The sequence below is a fragment of the Xiphophorus maculatus genome, chromosome 16, assembly GCF_002775205.1.
Source record: "Xiphophorus maculatus strain JP 163 A chromosome 16, X_maculatus-5.0-male, whole genome shotgun sequence".
Taxonomy (NCBI): domain Eukaryota; kingdom Metazoa; phylum Chordata; class Actinopteri; order Cyprinodontiformes; family Poeciliidae; genus Xiphophorus; species Xiphophorus maculatus.
The window spans coordinates 2832542-2848488 of NC_036458.1; the positions used below are offsets into that span (position 1 = coordinate 2832542).

The 15947-nt window shown below is 40.1% G+C and overlaps 1 protein-coding gene across 1 annotated transcript; it reads left to right on the plus strand.

Annotated features, from left to right (window-relative positions):
• The first annotated feature begins 9482 nt into the window (after positions 1–9482).
• LOC102222100 (somatotropin) lies at positions 9483–14413 on the plus strand. Its single transcript, XM_023348379.1, has 6 exons — positions 9483–9593; positions 9690–9823; positions 10641–10757; positions 12138–12281; positions 13975–14121; positions 14200–14413. The coding sequence occupies exons 1-6, from the start codon at positions 9584–9586 to the stop codon at positions 14260–14262; spliced, it is 615 nt and encodes a 204-aa protein (XP_023204147.1). The 5' UTR covers positions 9483–9583; the 3' UTR covers positions 14263–14413.
• The last annotated feature ends 1534 nt before the right edge of the window (positions 14414–15947 follow it).

A 15947-nucleotide genomic window follows, 5' to 3' on the forward strand; every position in this document is an offset into this window, starting at 1 on the left:
AGAAGTACTGTAAAATGTTATTCTTCTAAAATTTTAGAACAAGATTTTCCCCTGTAAATCTTTCTAAATTACTATCAGCACAACCGCAAAGAATTGAGTATTATCTGAAGCTAATTAGCATTAGCTTAGCTTAACGGCTGCTAATAGATAGATAGATAGATAGATAGATAGCATTTATTGTCATTGAACAGAATTCAACGAAATTTCCATTGCAGCTCCCGTGCAAAAGGTCAAATATATACAGTATAAATAAGCAAACACACAATAATAATAATAACAATATATACAACTAATTTAACTAAAGGCACTCAACCACACCAAAGAAGTAGCAGCAGGTCCAATTATGGCAAAGTACAGATAATGTGACAGTGCAAAGTGCAGAACAATATGGCCGTGTGGGGGTGGGGGATATGTATGTGTGACTGCGAGGTTATGATATGTGTGGGAGGAGGGGGGGGGCGGCAGGGAGTAATGGCTCTGACGGCTGTGGGGAAGAAACTGTTTCTCAGTCTATTTGTTGTAGTCCATATATTCCTGTACCGCTTGCCTGATGGCAGCGGCACAAACAGTCTGTGGCCCGGGTGGCTGGAATCCATCGCTATGGATCCAGCTCTCTTCTTGACCCGGTCTGTGTAAATGGAGTCCAGGTCTGGGAGGGGGCATCCCACAATGCCTTGTGCTGTTCTCACCACCCGTGTCAGTTGTTTCCTCTCCAATGCTGTGCAGCTACCATACCACACAGTCATGTTGAGGCAGAGGATGCTCTCGATCATCGCCCTGTAAAAGTTCACGAGCAGCCGTGAGGAAAGTCCAGCCCGTCTCAGTTTCCTGAGGAAGAAGAGCCTTTGTTGTGCTTTCTTCACCAGGTGGGAGGTGTTTGTGTTCCAGGAGAGGTCAGAAGTGATGTGGAGGCCCAGGAACTTGATGTTGTCCACACGTTCCACCACTTCTCCATCTATGAGAAGGGGAGTGTGATCCGTCCTCCTGGACCTTCTGTAATCCACAATGACCTCCTTGGTCTTCCCTGTGTTCAGCACCAAGTTGTTGGCTGAACACCACTGAGTGAGCTGCAGAATCTCCTCTCTGTAGTGGGTCTCGTTGTTGTCTGAAATGAGACCCACTACTGTTGTGTCGTCCGCGTACTTCACGACTGTGTTGGTGGGGTGGATGGCCACGCAGTCGTGTGTAAACAGGGTGAAGAGAGCTGGGCTGAGCACACAGCCCTGCGGCGTGCCTGTGTTGAGGACCAGTGGGGACGATGTTGAGCCACTTATTCTCACCACCTGAGGCCTGTTGGTGAGGAAGTCTCTGATCCAGTGGCACAGTGAAGCGGGCAGCCCCACCTCGAGTAGCTTCAGCACCAGCTTGTCTGGGATGACGGTATTAAATGCTGAGCTGAAGTCTACAAATAGCATCCTGACGTAGGTGTTGGGATGCTGCAGATGGGTCAGGGCTGTGTGCAGAGTGATGGAGACAGCATCCTCTGTTGACCGGTTCGCTCTGTAGGCGAACTGAAGGCTGTCCAGGTTTGCGGGGATGAAGTCTCTGATGTACCTCAGAAGAATCCTCTCAAAGCACTTCATGATCACCGGGGTCAGAGCGACGGGCCGGTAATCGTTCAGGCTGGTGATGGACCTCTTCTTTGGTACAGGGATGATGGTGGAAGACTTGAGGCACTCAGGAACCATGGCGAGCTGCAGGGACAGATTGAAAATGTCCAGAAACACTCCTGCCAGCTGGTCGGCGCAGGTTTTCAGCGTCTGGCCTGACACCTTGTCCGGTCCTGGAGCTTTGTGGGTGTTGATCCTCCTCAGGGTGGATGTCACCTGATGCTTCTGTAGGACGAGAGGCTGGTGCTGCTCTTCCAGTTGGGGTAGATGTACGGCTTCTCTGCTGCCCGCCGTGTCAAAGCGGGCAAAGAAACTGTTTAAGGTGTCAGGCAGGGTGGGGTCGCGGCTGGTCAGCTGAGTGCTGTGTTTGTAGTCCGTCATGGTTCTAATGCCTCTCCACATGCTTCGGGGGTTGTTGTTGATGAAATGTTCCTCAATCTGCTGTTTGTACTGGAGCTTGGCCTGCTTAATACCTTTTTTCAGTTCCGACCGGGCCCTGCTATAAGCCAACCTGTCTCCAGACCTGTAGGCAGCATCCCGGGCTTTCAGCAGGGCCCGTACTGTGCTGTCCAGCCATGGTTTCTGGTTTGGAAACACTTTTATGGTCTTAACAGGGAGGACAGCGTCGGTGCAGAACTGAACATAGGACAGAACGGACGATGAGTATTCCTTCAAGTCTGCGCCGTCCCTGAACACACTCCAGTCTGTATGCTCAAAGCAGTCCTGAAGTGCAGAGGAGGCCTCCTCAGTCCAGACCTGAACTATTCTGGTGGTCGGCTTAGTTCTGCAGGCCAGAGGCTTGTAGACAGGAATCAGCTCCACTGAGATGTGGTCAGACATGCCCAGATGTGGAGCTGCTACAGCCTTGTAGGCTCCGGGGATATTGCAGTACCTGATCCAAAATGTTATTGTCTCTGGTGGGAAAGTTTATGGATTTGTGGAATTTGGGAAACACAGCCTTCAGTTCCACGTGATTGAAGTCCCCCACCACAATCACGGCCGCCTCCGGGTTGGAGTTCATCTGCACGCTGATCAGGCAGTACAGCTCCTCTAATGCTAGCTTAGCATTAGCCCTCGGTGGTATGTAGACGGCCACGATCACAATGGACGAGAGTTCTCTCACCAACTTGAAGGGTCTGCATTTCACCGCCAGATATTCCAAGTCAGGAGAGCAGAATGTTCCGACAGAGTGTGTGGCTGTACACCAGGCATTGTGTACATACAATGCCAAACCTCCGCCTCTGCCCTTACCCGAAGCTGCAGTCCGATCCGCCCGGAACAGAGCGCGCCCCGTTATCTCCACCGCTGCGTCCGGGATGTTGTCATCCAGCCAGGTCTCTGTGACAACAGTCACACAGCTGTCCATCCGGCGAGAAGTAATCCGGAGTCGCATCTCGTCTATTTTGTTGACGAGGGACCTGGCATTGGCGAGGAAGAGGCTGGGGAGGGCCGGTTTATGAGGGCTAGCTTGTAGCCTAGCACGCACGCCGGCTCTCTTACCCCTCTTTTGTTTGCGCTGCCTCCTCCGTCGCCTTGGCAGCAGGGGGGGAATGATCATAGTCCCAGGTGTTCGTAGCAGCTCTGGAGGAATAAAGTCCAGCTTGGTGGGTGTGTGAAGTCCAAACTGTGTTCCTATGTCCCACAGTTCTAATCTGCTGTAAGTTGTAACGGCTTCCAGTAGTGTGTTGAGCGAAGATATCAATAAAAACAGGCTAAAAAAAACGAAAACACGGGAGCTCCGAGCCGCAGCGTCTACACGCGCCGCCATCTTGTTGATGTAGCTGCTGTTAACATGTTTAAAAACCGTTATCAACTAGGCCTGTCACGATAGCAAATTTTGCTCAACGATTAATTGTTTCAAATATTATTGCGATAAACGATAATATTGTTTTAAGACCTTTTTACACTGATTTAACGAAAATGATGTAATAATGCATGCGATTTCCTGCCAAAGATAGATACACTTTATTTTCAAAAGAACACTAAACACTGGAACTGATAAACAAAATAAACAAAACAACCAAAAACAAAAATAAAATGGATTCTCTGTCTCCATTAACAAAAAACTCACTTGGAAAAAAAAAACTAAACAACATAAAGCCAAAGTGGAAATAAATACTGCATTCAACCAAAAGAGTGCAGATTATGAAGTCTGTATATTATGTTGCCCTTCAGTAATAATTAGATTTAATAGAGAAGATGGGCACATCGACTACCTGATGCAATAGTTCACACTACATGATTTTTTGCTCCTATTTTTCCCCTTACAATAATCTTAGATCGTTGGTCTTTCTAAGATTGTGTGGTGTGTTACGGTAGATCGTTGTTGCCGCTCCGATCCAAATCAGGGTTTTTCCCCGACTGGGATCTTTAATGCAACCTGTTGAATGTGACAGGGAGCCAATCAGAAAGCGAGGATTCTCCTCCAAGCTTACTGAGGGGAAATTACGGAGGGGAATCCCAAACAGCTGACACGGCGCAACCCGAAGTCCAGCGGACATTGGAGATGATACATGGAAACAACATTAATGTTTATTCAACATGCAAAGAGGAGTTGGAGCGAAATTGCTACTGCAGTTGATAAACCCGGTAACTTTTCAGCTGTTCTTCGTTAACGTGAGGTAAACAGGTTCTAATGATTTTCATTCAGTCAGCACTTTACGCTGACACTAGCCACATGCATTGCAGGTAGATTGTAATAAAGCATTGATTAATGCCTGGTTTTAAAATTAGTTCACTGGACTTGTAGCCATTATTTTGTGCCCATTGTTGGACACCACAGGGCAGGACCGAACCCAATCGAACCGTTATACCTAGGATTTCTGTCGGCTAATGTGTGGTCTGTCAAGGTTTGAACATGGGCCGACAATCGGCCGACAGCTCTAAGATCGTGTAGTGTGCGCTGCAATGAGGTCAGAGGTCAGTGGAGAGCACCGGAGTTGAGCCTTTTTTCATTCGGTGTCATCAACAGAAAGAGAAAAAGGCCGGAAGAGACGATAATACGATAATTAAAATGACGTTGATAGTTTTAATTTATCGTACGATTAATTGATTTACCGTTTATCGCGACAGGCCTATTATAAACTGAGCAACAGCGCATGCGTAATTAGTTCTTACTATTAGCTAAAAATACAAGCTTACCTGTGTGAGTGTTTTGTTTTGTTAAGTTTTGAGCAAAATTCTTGAAGTCCAGAACCTCCTAGTTTAGTTACTGGTATCCAACCGAATGGTGAGTTAACGGTTTTTATGAGGTCGTGCTAGCACAGCAGGTCGAAAAAACGGAGGAGCAAATACTCAACAAAAAAGTCTAAGAAAATTTCTGGAAAAACATATACATTTCGGAAAATTTTAACTTTATTTGCTCAGTTTCAAAAGTCAAAAATGTTCAACTTTGAAACTCAGAAATAAAAATAAAAAAATTCTACAAAACCTTTGCAAAATTTCAACTTTTCAAACTGAGAAATTATTGTTTTTCTAAAACAAAAGGAAAGAAAATTTTGAGATTAATCTCAAGTATATTTTTTCTAGGAAATTTTCACATTTTGAAACTCAGAAATTTCCAAGCTTTTTCTTGAAAATTTCCATCAAAATGTATGACTGTATGTATGTATGTTGAAATTTAATAATTTTTTGTACAATGGTCCTAATACATCACTGTAGTTTTGCAAGTTGTATTGCATTATTATTGTTGTTATTTTTCATAATGGAATTTAGTGCCATTTGCAAAAAAAAGAATAGAAAATACATTTATTTCTCTTGAAATTGCAGGGAAAGTAAAAAGTCTTCAGAAAAATAAATACTGAAGTAAAGAACAAAGTAGAAATATCTTCTTGCACTTAAGTATCTTTACTTCAGCCCCCGAGTCATCGCCCTGTTGACTGGAAACAATGCGTCTCTTTCCACAGGTGATAATAACGAGCTGTGATGTCATCTCTTGGTGTTTATTTTTAGTTTTTTTAGCTGACTGAAACAAGTTCACACAAATTATCCAGTTACAACCAAATCGTATCAAACACTCATTAAAAGTTCTATTTTTTTGCATTTTTAAGAACTAAATATACCATAAGTTTACACTGAATAAAACGTTTGTTTTCTCTGTTTAAAGTTAAATCAGACAGATTTTTTCTTGTTAAACTTTCACTAGTGTCCAGGATCAAGTTCCAAAAATTACAACAATAAGTTGTAAGTTTTGTCTGACGATGCATCAGATTCATGAATATCTGCAGACCAGTTTCAGCCTCGGCTTTCACATCTAAAATTAGATTAAAACGTTGAACATTCGTCTCCTTCACATGTTTTAATTCAAACATTATCAGTGAAGTTAAGCAGGGAATCTGCTGCAGGACACAGATTCACTGTACAGGTGAGGTGGTCAGTGTGACAGCATCGCCATGGAGACAAGAACAATGTAAATATTTAAACTGAGATCAAGGCCACAATGTCTCTGTGATACACATATCATTAATAAACCAAGTGGCATTTAAGACAATATGTTCATAAACAAGAGCAATGCAATGATTTTACTCTGACAAACAGGCGGTTATAAAACCGTGACGTCGCGCTCATCTGGACCCGACAACAAAGAATGCACAACTCAACTACACACTGGAGCACACAAAGTAATACACAGAAACACACTGTAACAAACACCAGTATACACACTGTAACACACACCGTAACACACCTCAGTATACACAGTAACACACACCAGTAACACTGTAACACACACCAGTAACACTGTAACACACACCAGTATACACACCCCAACACACCCCAGTAACACTGTAACACACACCAGTATACACACCAGTAACACACACCAGTATACACCCCGTAAAACACACCAGTATACACACTGTAATGCAAAGAGAAATACATATTTTCTGTCTGTTGTTGCTGCAACAACACATCATTGCAACACACTAATTTACACGCCAACACACTGCAACACACACATCAACCAATCAAGTTTATTTGTGGAGCATATTTCAGGAACAATCAGTTCAAAGTGCTTTACATCGTAAGGATGTCAAATAAAAAAACATAAACAAAATAAAAAAATAAAGAAGTAAAAAGTAAAAACAAAACAAAATACAGTTGACAATTGAGAAACCAGTGACAAACATCACATTTTGACCATAATTAAAAATCATCAATAGATTTAGAATAATTAAAAATGTTCCATTTATTACGGTTCAAAAGCAACTCTAAACAGATGGGATTTAGCCTAGACTTCAAAGAAGTCAGTGTTTCTGCTGTTTTGCAGTTTTCTGGAAGTTTGTTCCAGATTTGTGATGCATAGAAGCTGAATGCTGCTTCTCCATCTTTGGTTCTGGTTCTGGGGATGCAGATCAGACCAGAACCAGAAACCAGAACAACGTGGTAACACACTAATGCATATAGTAACACACCAGTACTCCCACTAACATCTGAATCAATCTACTCCAAAATAAACCTGAAGACAATAATAAACCAGTTTTCAGCGTTCGGTACCTGACAGAATAAGACCTAATGAGCATTTCAGGCCTAAATCTGTAGAATCTGGTTCTTTGTGCAACTGCAAAATGAAATCATGAATTTAGTGCCTGACGTGACACAACATCCCTGTGTTCCCACCAGGGCCTAATTGGGACGTGTTCGGGTTGGTGCAGTAAACCGGTTTCAGTGTGTGATTCTCTCCATTTCCTGCAGGGCTGAATAAATTCAGAACCATGTGTGATGCAAGTCTGATCAACTGAACATCTGTGAATAAATTCACACATCTGAGGACGAAAACATCAAACATCCGAGATGAACTCCGACATTTGGACCTCATGTTTTCTTGATTTCATTTCACAAGCCACAGCAGGCGAGACATTTATTGTTTCCTGAGTTTTACTTTGACGATATTTGGTTTTTATCAGAGGTGAGAAAAGTAAAAGTATCACTACTTCAACATGTTTTTACTCAAGTGAAAGCAAAAAGTATCCGTCCAAGAAATGACTTGAGTAAAAAAGTATTTGGTAAAAAGTCTACTAAGTACTAAACTGACCAAATTATCAATCATTTAATATGTAAAAAATTACATCATCAGATGAACCAAAATATTAAGCTAAGTGGAAATTTTGGTATTTTAAGGACCACAATGACTAATAATAGTATTATATGAATAGTAATTCATATAAGTGACAAAAAATAACATCAGGCAAAAGAAAATGTTTCCAAGAAGACACTGAGCGCAACTTCCTTCTTCACAAAGTGTAAACAAAAGTTGAGTGGCGTCAGATTTTAGCGGTTGTAGGATTTCTCTTTGGTCTTTGGTAAAAGAGCATGAGTCATTTATTTCTCTCGCTAGCGCTAGATCCTACATTTATTTTGGCTCTGTTTACCCAGAATGCTCTGTGCTGCAGTTCGCTTCCTGCTTTTGGAGCGGCCTTTGACCTCGCCCAGCTTCTACCCCAGACTTCACAACCTGTCACAATAGAATCAGAACCAGACTGAGGCATGAGTCCTCACTCCAGAAACGTCACTTTGCAGTTCACTGCAAGTCACCATGTTGACCTTGAAATCTCAAATCTAAAGTTTGGAGGTGTGAATCCACTTCTATGCCCCACAGATCTGGAACAAGCTTCCAGAAAACTGCAAAGATGCTGAAACCCTGAGTTCTGGAACATTGATATCATATATTTGCTTGATAATTTTGATGATGGCCTTTGATCAAATGTAATGCTTATTACTTGTTTCATAATTGGTTACTGTATTGTTTTCATATGTAAAGCACTTTAAACTGTCTTGTTGCTGAAATGTGCTATACTAATAAACATGACTGATTGATTGATTGATTGATTGATTGATTGATTGATTGATTGATTGATTGATTGATTTTTTTGTCGTTTTTCTGGAAGCTAAAAGAGATAGATAATTGCTTGAATAATAAATTAGTATGAAAACTTACTTAAAAATATGACTTTACGACTGTTTACGACTTAAACGGTTTGGATGACAAAAACATTTGGAAATGTAGGAATGTTTGTGAATATACTAAGAGATGTACTGAAAAAATATGGAAAATTTCAGTTCATAATAACATGAAAAACTGTTAAATTGTGGAAAAATTCTGACATAAATTCTGTGAAAAAAACAGAAAATGTACTGGCAGAAAATTACCGGAACATTTTCTGGGATTTTTTTTTTTTTTTCTTTTTCTGTGTAGCTATAAATTTGGGATGTAAGTTAACACAGAAACTACAAGAGACAAACATTTATATCCTGGAAATGCAGGAAAAAATTTACATGTGTCCTAAAAATGTATTACATTTTAGCTTCACTGCATAAAAACAAGTTCTTAAGACTCTATAAAAGTCACTTCAACATCACCTGTTAGCATTTTAGCTGTCTGGATCATTTCCATTGATGCAAACTCGACATGAAAACTTGTTCTGCTAAGTAAAGAGATTTCACATTTCTCTCTATTTAGCGTTAAACTCAACGCTAAAGCAGGCACCTGAAACTCCACAAGCCCATTTTTAGCAGTACAGCACGGGTCGGTACAATACTTTATGGCCTGATGTGTTCAGGAGAGTATTTCCACTGCAGGTCGGACATGTGATATGGTCAAGAAATATAAATGAATACATGAAAAAGAACAAAATGTTTTTATTATTTCGTCAGTGTGGTTTGTTCTTTAGTTTTATACAATGTAGCAGTCGAAATGTTGGAGGGTTTGGATGGAGCCGGTGCAGCTTGGAGAACATCGTGTCTGGAGCAGGGTTTCCAGCTCCGACCTGCTTTTAATGCTGCATGAGGATCACTGGAAGGTGTCCATGTTAATGAGACCAACACAGGCCTGTTTGCTCGTTTCATGTTTCTGCTCCTGAATTTAAGCATCAAACTTTCAGCTATAAAACCTGAAAACTCTGAGCTGGAACGTCAGAACGCCCAGCAGCCCAACTGAGATCAGATCAAGCAGAACCACAACTGATCCCACATCAGCCATGGACCGAGGTAAGACCCGGACATTTTAAACGTCAAACGTGTCAGGTTGCCGTGGAAACTCTGGTGATGCTGCCGCCACTCACCTGTCTCACCTGTGTCTCCCAGCCATCCTCCTGCTGTCAGTCATGTGTCTGGGCGTCTCCTCTCAGCCAATCACAGACAGCCAGCGGCTTTTCTCCACCGCCGTCAGCAGGGTCCAGCACCTCCACCTGCTCGCTCAGAGGTTCTTCTCTGAATTCGTAAGTCTACGGAAGCTCTGAAGGGCAAAAACTGCAACCATCAATGCAGTTACACTGCAAAAACACAAAATCTTATCAACAAATGTGGGCTTTCACTCCTAAATCTTAAAACAAGATTTAGGAGCTGGTTTTCAGTCAATAATTCTTTGATATTGATGAAAAAGTTCTAGATCCATTGGTAAATTATTTCACTTATAACAAGACAGTTTCCCATGTTATAAGTGAATTAATCTAGAACTTTTTCATCCATTTTAAAGGATTATTTACTTAAAACAAGCTCCTAAATCTTGCTGAAAAGTCACTTGTCAGTTAGTTTTGTCCTACTTCAAGTGTACTGAGATATTTACAATAGAAACCAGGGTAACACTTTATTTGAAGGGGAGTGTGTAAGACTGACATGACGCTGTCATAAACATGACATAACACCTGCTATGAACATGAAGGAGTCTTAATGAATGTTGCACTAAAAGTCCATTAAAAACATTAACTTTACATTTTTCTGTAAAAAAGACACTTTTAATGCAAAGTTTCATTAAAACTTGCACTAAAAGTCTATTAAAATGTCATTATTTACTGAATAATACAAAGTTTACACTTTTAATAAACTTTAATAAAACTTTTAGTGCATTTTTGTATTATCAGTGTCATTATTTAATAAATCACATCAGTCTCAGTCTCATGCACACCGCTACAAATAAAGTGTTACTGCAGCAGAACCAAAAATACTTGGTAAGATTTTGTGTTTTTGCAGTGTACAGTGTCTATGGCTGTGACTGATGTGTACTTCTGTGTACTTCTGTGTACTTCTGTGTACCAGGAGAGTTCCCTGCAGACGGAGGAGCAGCGGCAACTCAACAAGATCTTCCTGCAGGATTTCTGCAACTCGGATTACATCATCAGCCCCATCGACAAGCATGAGACACAGCGCAGCTCCGTCAGTACACATCGCAGTACTACACAGTACTACAGAGTACTACACTTCACTACAGGGAATCACATTTCTACACAGCTCCAAACAGAACAGCAGAGTACTACACGGAAATATACAGTACTACGTTTGCATAGGATGACACAAAACTATAGGATACTACACAATACTACACAGTACGATAGAGTGCTACACAGTATCAAACAGTGCTACATAGTTCCAAATATTAGAACAGAGTACTACACAGAAATATAGAGTAGTACACTTAAATAGTACTACACAGTACATCAGAGTATGGCTAACTTATATACAATTCAACAGAGTATTATACTGTACTACAACAACAACAAAAATAGAATACTACACAGTATCACAAATTATGGCTACAACACAGTACTAGCAAAACTGTAGAGCATTATACAGAAATACACAGTATCAAACAGTACCTGATAAAACTACAAAATACTATGCTGTACTACACTAAACTTCACCATACAACAGAGTACTACACAGTACTACAGATAATTATAGAGTACTACATAATATAGCACTGTGCTATATAGAACTACACAATAAATACCATGCAGAACTACAGAGTATTAAACTATACTAATACACAAAAACATATGACAGAGTACTACACATAGCTACACCGTTTTACTCACTACCACACAGTACTATAGAGGGCTACACAATATCGAAGAGTACTACATGGTACTAAACAACAGAACAAAGTACTACACTTGCCAAGTACTACACAGTATTACACAGTAAAACAGAGTATGGCTACTACAATAAATAAAACTACAGAATACTATAGAGTACTGCACAATGCCAAACAGTACTAGGAGGAACTAAAATTTACTCTGATGTAATACATAGAGTACTACACAATATAGAATTGTGCTACACATGCCTTCAAGACAACACACAGGGCAAACCTGACCCACCTACACCGGCGGCCCGCCTGTCAGACACTGAGTAGGGCAAATTAACCCACGAGCGTGCAATACTTTATCAGATTGTTGTCCAATAAAATGATGGGAAATAACATTTTGACCCCTGGATACAAGCCCGGATTTTAGCATGGGCTCAACGGGACCCGGTACCGGTACCGGTGCATTAAAGGTCCAACTGTGTAACGGTGATTAAGTAGGGCCTGCACCTTGGCTCAAGCCCAGGGGCCCACACCCTCCTAACTCCGGCCCTGCCTGGATACTTTCAGTTTGGGAATTTTTAGCCCTCAGTGCAAAAAGTTTGGACACCCTGATTTAAAATCCTTCCAGAACTGCAGCTTGGGTCCATTACTAACGGTTCTGAATCTGGTGGTAGTTGGTTCTAGCTTCCGAATCCGTTGTGGATCCGCTTTGCATTGATTGGTTGCAGGTGCTGAAGTTGTTGTCAATCTCTTACCGCCTGGTGGAGTCCTGGGAGTTTCCGAGCCGATCTCTGTCCGGAGGTTCTGGTCCGAGGGCCCAGATCTCACCCAAACTGACGGACCTGAAGATGGGAATCATGCTGCTGATCAAGGTGGGAACGATCACTGCGAAAACACAAAAATATGAACAAGTATTTTGGTCTAGTTTCTAGTAAAAATACCTTATTACACGCAAAATAAGACAAAACTAATTTATAAGTAACTTTTCATCGAGATAAAACAGTTTGTTTTAAATAAATAATCCCTTGATTTTGATGAAAAAGTATTTGTTCTTTTGGCAGATTATTTCACTTATAACATGGAAAAAATGTCTTGTTATAAGTGAAATAATTACTTTTACACCAATATTAAGGAATTATTGACTTAAAACAAGCTGCTGTATCTTGGTGAAAAGTTACTTGTAAGTTTATTTTTCTCTACTTTCAAGTGTAATATATATTTGCAATAGAAAAATACTTGGTAAGATTTGGTATTTTTGCAGATATTAAAATTGTCAGACGATTTTTTAAAACCTGAGACCCCCCAACATGAGGATGAAAAGTATCATAGGTTTGGTCGTCGAGCCACATTACACGCCAACCAGTTTCACTCATCAACACTGAAAAAATGTTTCTGTGAACCAGGTTTAAAAGAAAAAAGAAGATTAATTTGTTCCACATTATTTTATTCTTCATGATTGTCTTGGGTAAACAGAGTGTCTTCAGTCAGAGGCTTCTTCCAATGCGCTGTAATACAGACTGCTATAAGAGATCTATTGTGCCAACAATCATCACTATCTATTAACTATTCAAGGAATTTGAATTAATATGTTACAGCAACATTTAGTTTTCCTTTGGGATAAATAAAGTATTTTTGAACTGAATGTGAATTTGAATTAGTTTTGCTCAAACTATAATTCTGATTTCAGAATTGTTCAAATTGAATTTATAGTTTGAGCAAAACTAATAAGATTAGTTGTAAGAAGTTAGTCATTTTTAAAAGTTGGTTCAAATAAGCTTTTTTTCAGTTCAAATTTTAGATGGGAAATCTTGTTTACTCTTCAGAAGAGTAAACAAAAATGGCCGCCTGGGAAGAAGCAATGCTGAAAGTTTTCAGACTATTTAACAGAAAAAAATCTTATGTTCTGACATCATTCCAAGTTAAAATGCTCTTCCAATAATCGGGAGTACTTAAAACTACAGTAACTTTTTTTTTTTTTTTTTACATATTTGTTGAAACTGACATCATATTCTGACAGATAATCTGTGAAAAAAATGATTTCCTCTGCCTTCTCTCAGTGCTAACTGAGAAATACGCCACTCGTTCTGAAACAACCAATCAGAACCAGGAGGAGGGTCTTAACGCTGTCAATCATGCTTATGTACATGCTCCTCAAACCACCCCCCTGTCTCTCTACGACACTACAGCTAGCACAGCCTGTCATGAATACTAAGGCTAGTTAACTGTAACTGTAAGTTGTTTCTCTGCCATTAGCACAGTTAGCAGTGCATACATGAGCATAATTGCTAGCGCTAAGACCTTCCTCCTGGCTCTGATTGGTTGTTTTTGATTGGGATTATTGTATTTGTGCAGATTGCTAAAATAGCTCAGTGAAGAGGTAGAGGAGCACGATTTTTTTCAGATTATCTGCCTCATAGCATTCTGTCACAACAGACATTTTCAAAATAAAAGTTAATACTGCATCTTTAAGATTGTCGGATGAAAATCGGCATAAAAATCTTGCATCAATCATTACTGTCTCTCTGTGAACCTGTCACCTGAGAAACTTACCACCTGAGCTTGCAGGCCAATCAGGACGTCCCAGAGATCTTTACTGACACCTCAACCCTCCAGTTGGCGCCTTACGGAAATTATTATCAGAGTCTGGAAGCTGACGAGTCGCTGCGGAGAACCTACGAACTGCTGGCGTGCTTCAAAAAGGACATGCACAAGGTAAACAAAGGGTTAAAGGAAGCCGCCGTGATTTAACAATGACACATTGATGACAGCAACAAATGATTGTTGTTTCAGGTGGAGACTTACCTGACCGTGGCAAAGTGTCGACTCTCTCCAGAGGCCAACTGCACTCTGTAGCCACGCCCTCCCGGACTAAGCCCCGCCCCTTGCAGTAGTGGTGTGTCGTTCCAGCTGAAATTCTGACGTTGCTGTGATGGAAGCTGCCAACAGGAAGTGATGTCACAGCAGTCGTACTATGTAAAATAAAGTGTTGTCTGTGTTGCATTTATCTCCTGTTGTTTTCTCTGACTGTTAAAGGACGATCCAGATGAAAAACTGCAAAAACTTTCCACAGATCACCTGAAGCAGAACGCTCCTTCTCTGGTTTTAACAGAACTTACTATTCAAGACCTGATTAATTATCATCATCTGGTTTATTACCTGCAAAATTCACAGTTGAAAGAGCCATTTCTGCCCTTTATTCAGCTACATACTGTACCTCTGCTAATAATGCATAAAAATATATGAAAAAAAAGCCATCAGAATTTTTCTGTTTTTTAATAACAAGTGCGTCTATAAGAGTTGTTAGGTTGGACAGTGCAATAGCACTCAATAGTAGCACTACTTCAACATATTTTTATTTAAGTAAAAGTAGAAAGCATCCGTCCAAGAAATTACTCAAGTAAGAGTAAAAAAGTATCAAATTAATTATTTAATATTTAAAAATTACATCATCAGATGGACCAAAATATAAAGGTTAGTGGAAATTTTGGTATTTTAAGGACAAAAATAAAAATAATTCATATAAGCAACAAAAAGAACGTTTTTCCAAATCAGTTTCTGTCAATAAAAACTTGTGAAACTTTAACAAAAACTGCAGGTGTGTGTCTGTGTCTGGTGATTTTTCTGTCTAAATCACGTTTGTTTTTCATTCAGAAGGTAGAAAATCCAGATATTTTATTGAAGTAAGAGTAGAAATACTTCATCATAATGTTACTCAAGTAAAAGTAAGACCTAGAGTGTAGTAAACATACTTCTAAAAAAGTTACTCAAGTTATTGCAACTGAGTAAATATGACTACTTACCACCCAACTCTGAATATAAGTACAGCAGGAAATACAAATCATGACATGAACTCCGTCTGTACAAGCCGTCATTCGATCCAGGATCATTCTGTTCTGAAGAGTCATGAACCTCAAAGCAGCTAACTCCGGTTTAACGTCCTGAGAGCAGCAGCAGCATCAGGATTCAACGCCGTAATTTAAGATTTCAGCACGCAGCTAAACTTCCCCCGTTCCTGTACTGATGAAAGGAAGGATAAAATAACATCTCTGCTGTTGGTCCAGAACTTTCTATCTTCTGGAATGTTAGAGCTTCGTGTTGGTCTGCTGCTGATGTTTGGCCCAGATTTAAGGAAATATTCCACCACCACACGTCCACCTGGGACAGGGTGTCCAAGTAGGTCTGGCACCTGGAGCAGCGCACATAAGACAAGTTTAGTCCAGATAGAGATGCTGAAAATGCTAGATAACTTTTTGAAAAAATTACTGCTTGCAAGTTTTTGATATTATTTTTTATTTTTTGGGGGGGGGGGGGGGGTGCAAAGACAGCATTCTTGCAATAAAATTGATGGATACATTTTCTAATATGTGATGTTTATATTTGTAGAATAAAAATTCTTTATTGTATTTTCTTTAAAATGTATTTATGTGTACTTTATGTTAGTATGCTGTGAGCTTTGGAAATCTAAGTAAAACGTTTGTGTGGGCACACAATTTTGCCCTATAATGCTGATTTTGAATATGTACTAAATTTCCAACCTT